Genomic DNA, 5,000 nt, shown 5'->3' on the forward strand with positions numbered 1-5,000 from the left:
AGTCCATCTTGGATGCCCAAAACAATGGAGCAGCATGGAGCAAGGGGGGGGGGATGGGGGGGGGGGGGCATATGGAAACGCTCTTACTTCAGCCCCTCACAGCATCCTGGACAAACAGAATCCTCGGCCGTGCCAATTAGTAGCCGGCCAACAGCGTGCTCAGCTCCTCATCCACTATTCTGGACAAGGTCATGTCAGGTTTTCAAAACTACATAGAGGTCATTTCCTAACTGTTGAAATCCCTTGATCATTTGGAGAAGTTGTCACATGTCAACAGGCCTATGACTTGAAACAAGTGCTATTGTGCCCTTGATAATCTAATAGGAGAGAAATGAGGAAGAATAACCTCCTTTGTTCTTTTTGGCTACAGCGTCACCTTCGTCGGAGGGCAAGACTGGTGTCCCTCAAGAACAGTAATATCATAAGTAATTCTGTTATATCAGACGGCAAGTGCATTTGGTCTCCAGTCCATAGAGACAGACAGAAATCAACACAGCACTCTGAAGTCTCCTTCAAAAGAGTCTTTCAGGGACTAGCGAACTATCACACTTTAGCAAAAACTTAAGAGCCACTTATTCATACTCCTTAAGGGAGAGACGTAAAGAGACACTATGCAGGAGAATTTCAGATGGGCTGGGAGATGCTAAGGACCAGAATAATATCAAACGTCTCTTCTCATGCAGATCACAAAAACACAGGAGAACTTATTTTAAGACTTTTATAAATCCTTGGGCCGAAACGTCTAACAAATTCCATGAAATTCCATTAGATCAAGTACAAACATAACAAAGCATTAGGCTAGCATATCTTAATGCTTTATAATGAATCAAAACACTGAGGCCCAGTCATATTTTCCAAAATGCTGAAAAGCACTTGATAAAAGTCACTTTTGGTGAATGTCTGTATGTGTGTGTGTGTGTGTGTGTGTGTGTGTGTGTGTGTGTGTGTGTGTGTGTGTGTGTGTGTGTGTGTGTGTGTGTGTGTGTGTGTGTGTGTGTGTATGTGTGTGTGTGTGTGTGTGTGTGTGTGTGTGTGTGCGTGTGAAGGTGGGAAGCCATTCCCTGTAGAACAAGAGAGAGACTCACCACCAGGAGAGCGAAGAGGATGACGCCACAGCTCCATACGTCTGCTTTCCTGCCGTCGTACTTCTCTCCCTGCACGGCGTCAGTGGGGAGCGAGAAGGACAAACACAACACAAGTACAAAACTCTTTCAACATCTGAAACATTTTACCAGGCGGGTGCTACACTTGTACGATATTATAAATGTACTGTAACGTTGTTGTTATTGTTGTTGTTGTTGAAATATGGCATATCAAATAAGGGAATCTCATTTGGGGATGGGGTGGGCGTGTGTTGGGGTTAAATGGATTAAGGACAAACTTCTGGAGTTAAATTTACCTGTGGTAAATCTCCTAATAGGAGCACATTATTGGTTTTGTTTAATTAGAATGAAGCCAATAGACCTCTTCTATTAGGAGGTTTATCACTTCCTCTGGGGTAACTTACCCAGACAGGTTTGTCACTAAACCACCAAGCTGAAATACAGTACATCCCACCCCTGCGGTGCACTATTGAAACTAATCACACATGGGCGGCCCAACAAGCCAGCAGTTATGGTGGACCAAAGTTATAACATTGTCCATCATGTCCGCATTTAAACAGGCCAAAAGTAGGTCAAATGTGTCTCATTTGTAAAAAAAAAAAGGAGATCACTTACCCTAATGACCTCAGGGCATGCGTAGTGTGGAGAACTGTCCAGAGGAAAAGAAAGGAAGCATCAGCAAAGTCGTAGCGGAGGTGTAGTTTAGTTTCTCAGGGTAATAATGAAAAAGCAAATACAGCAAACACATTCTGTCATTAACATGCTTATGAGTGCTACGTAGCCTAATGCTCCCAGAAACGTGTTGGATTCCTGAGCAAGTCGAAATCCAGCTCATGTCAACGAGCACTCAGTGGCGTGTCGTTCCACAGACATTCCTAATGATGCCTTTCCCTGTTTATCTGCCAGCGATCCTCCCTCCCTCCCTCCGACTCCCCCTGTGTGTGGCGCTTGTTGGATTTTAATGAAACCGCGTTCGGAACCATCTGAACACCGGGTCTTATTAGCGGCGCCGAGGCTGTCTGTCGGCCGCATTCATGAGGAGTTCTACTGACGGAGACGCAGCCTGATGTGCTGTCAAGGTTCACCAAAACAACACCACCCCGCCCCACCCCCCCCCCCACACACACACACACACACACACACACACACACACACAGAAAACATCAGACTCGGCAAACAAAAGTTCAAACAAACACCTACTGGCATGCTAATGAAGTAGGATATTGTGGGCTCTTGGCTTGCAGATGTCGTGCAGCATTATACAAATGTGCCTCCACTTGGCAGAGTGCTCCCATTCACTGGCTAAAGTAGGTTAAAAGTTGGATTTCTTGTGTATTTTGTTTATTACTGAGCAACTAGGCTTTTTATGAACTCTTTGGGGTCAAAGACTGGAGTAACTCTGTGTTCCTCATACAAAAATATGCTGTTTGTGTTTGTACACAAATGGGTTATAGCTTCACTACTCTCTCTCTCTTTCTTTCTTTCTTTATTTCTTTCTTTCTTTCTTTCTTTCTTTCTTTCTCTCTCATAAAAAAGTTTCCCACAGACTCACAGCATGGCTTGCTGAGGCCTTTGGCTGAAAGGCATTTGTGTCGGACCCTCCAAAAAAGCCCCAGCATGGAGTCCTCCTCCTCCTCCTCCTCCTCCTCTTCACAACACACACCTGTCTGAAAAAGCTCCTGGCCAGTGGCAGATCTCTCAACAGAAGCGCCACTGCGCTGCCCAAACCCTCGCTGATGCCCAGAGCTAAATGTGCACCTGCCTGCGCTCGGCCTGGACAGGGAGATAACTCGCATCGTGAGTATGAGCAGGAAAAAAACATTACACCCCCCAAAAAATAAACCACATCTTTTTTGCTCAGCCTCATCAACTCTATGCAGGAAACATGATGAAGAGTCTTGGCTGTCGGAATCATTTCAGATGAGTTTTTCGGGGCCAAATGAATCATTAAGACACAGAAAAAAAACAATCTAATTTTGGTACTTTTGCATCATTTTGATACAAAGAGGAGGGGGTGGTGAGGGTGAGGCGGATTAGATGACAAAAACAACCCCCCAAAAAAAAAACAGAGGCACATGAAAATCCCTCTTGTCTCTCCAAAACTAAATGGGCTGGATGAGGGAACACCCACGGAGCCTGTTGTCACTACATCAATCCTCTCTGGGCCATTCGCTAGAGCTCATTTCCCCTCTCATTTCACCGCTCCCATCAACCACGCAAGGCGAGAGGAAAAGCACCCAAACACACACACACACACACACCCACCCACACACACACACACACACACACACACACACACACACACTTATGAGCCCTCGTCCTTTGCCAAATGCTACTGTAGGTGTCACCTATGAAAATGGTTATGGTTCTGTTTTATTTCTATTTTTCAATCGCTGGAAAGGCGGATTGAAACAGCACTCGAGACAGGCCTGCGGGTCAATGACTCGGTATTGACACGAGAGTCAGGCCACAGCAACAGGTTGGTTTCATCGCTCACAAATGGGTTCAGAACAGGCTGGCTGGAATTGAACTGATTTCTTCACTCGTAGCCAATATGTGAGATTTCCAACCTGACTGAAGCCCTGAGGGCTTCCTCTAGGCTTCCTCTAATAATCGTAAGTCTAAATTCTAAATCGTAAGTCTAAGTCTAAAACTCGTCTAAATTTTGCAGCTTGCTATAATGTGTAGGCCTATGCTAGAGCCACCTGACCTTCCCTTTTGAAGGCAATGCAACGACTAAACTGACACACACCTGTCATTCACACACCTGTCAAGTACCTCACAATTCACTTTCAATTTAAAGGACAGTACGAGGACATGGGACAGTAAAAAGGTGAAAGACGAGATGGTGAGTGTGAACCGTGCAGTAGAGCTCAATGGTAGCTCTGAGTTAGCTAGCCGCTAGGCGCTAGTCCACCATTTCAGCTTCACCACGGCAAGTAAAGTTAGTAAAAGTGGCGTCCGCGCCTTTATCTTGCCTTGTGTTTCGCTTGGTGCGTAACTCCAAAAATAGTAAATCCAGAGAAATCCAAGAGAAGTCGCACACAAAAGCTGTATTATAATAACTTGTATTGATAACATAAACCAAAATACATTATTAGCTCCAACACGGCAAAACAGAATGCATTTGTGTCAGGCAGGCAAACCTGCGGTGAGCCGCTGCTGTGATGAATGTGATTAATTAAAAGCAGTCACACGGAGATGGGCTGGCCAGACACACTGCGACTATCAATACAGCCCGCCGAGCCCCATTTGGCCAACACGTACGTGTACGGGGGAACCAGGAAAGGGAGAGTAAGTCGGGGAGGGCCTGAGGTCAGCACACCGTAACAGCACCCAGTACACTCTTAAAACGAATGGGCTGTCCCTATCAGGACGCAAGTTGAGTTGTTTTCAACACATTCGTTTTAAGAGCGTAGATACATCATTCCAGTACCACTGCACTTAACTGCAATAAACAAACTACAGTATCAATACGTTGGGTTGGCTAGGGTTGGCTGATGGAGGACATATGCATAAACTTATCTGGCATGGCAGAGGCAAGGGACAGGGAGTTAAACCTGATGTGTTTGCAGAGTTGCGATGTGGGTAATCTATCTGTCTCTATCTGGCAGGATGGAGGATCGAGTGGGATCATCATTTCCTGTGAGGTCATTGGAGATTAGTGTGGTGTGAACGCAATGATTGCGCCCCTGGGACGGAGGAGTGTGCGTGTGCGTGTGCGTGTGCGTGTGTGTGTGTGTGTGTGTGTGTGCGTGCGTGCGTGCGTGCGTGCGTGCGTGTGTGTGTGTGTGTGTGTGTGTGTGTGTGTGTTAGATGGTGGTGCACAGATCGTGACTCACACCTCATCACCCCTCAGGCACACACCACCCATCATCTGTCTGACGATGACGTCAC

The 5,000-nt window shown here is 46.1% G+C and overlaps 1 protein-coding gene across 1 annotated transcript in view; it reads right to left on the reverse strand.

Moving 5' to 3' along the window:
* brsk2a (BR serine/threonine kinase 2a) overlaps positions 1-5,000 on the reverse strand; it is a 207,569-nt gene that overhangs the window by 37,050 nt on the left and 165,519 nt on the right. The window contains exons 6-7 of the mRNA XM_062547378.1: positions 1,719-1,752; positions 1,086-1,154 (exon numbers count right to left, since the gene is read on the reverse strand). Of these exons, the coding sequence (XP_062403362.1) occupies positions 1,086-1,154; positions 1,719-1,752 (103 nt within the window). The remainder of the gene's footprint in view (positions 1-1,085; positions 1,155-1,718; positions 1,753-5,000) is intronic.

Source organism: Sardina pilchardus, chromosome 10 (genome assembly GCF_963854185.1).
Source record: "Sardina pilchardus chromosome 10, fSarPil1.1, whole genome shotgun sequence".
Lineage (NCBI taxonomy): Eukaryota > Metazoa > Chordata > Actinopteri > Clupeiformes > Clupeidae > Sardina > Sardina pilchardus.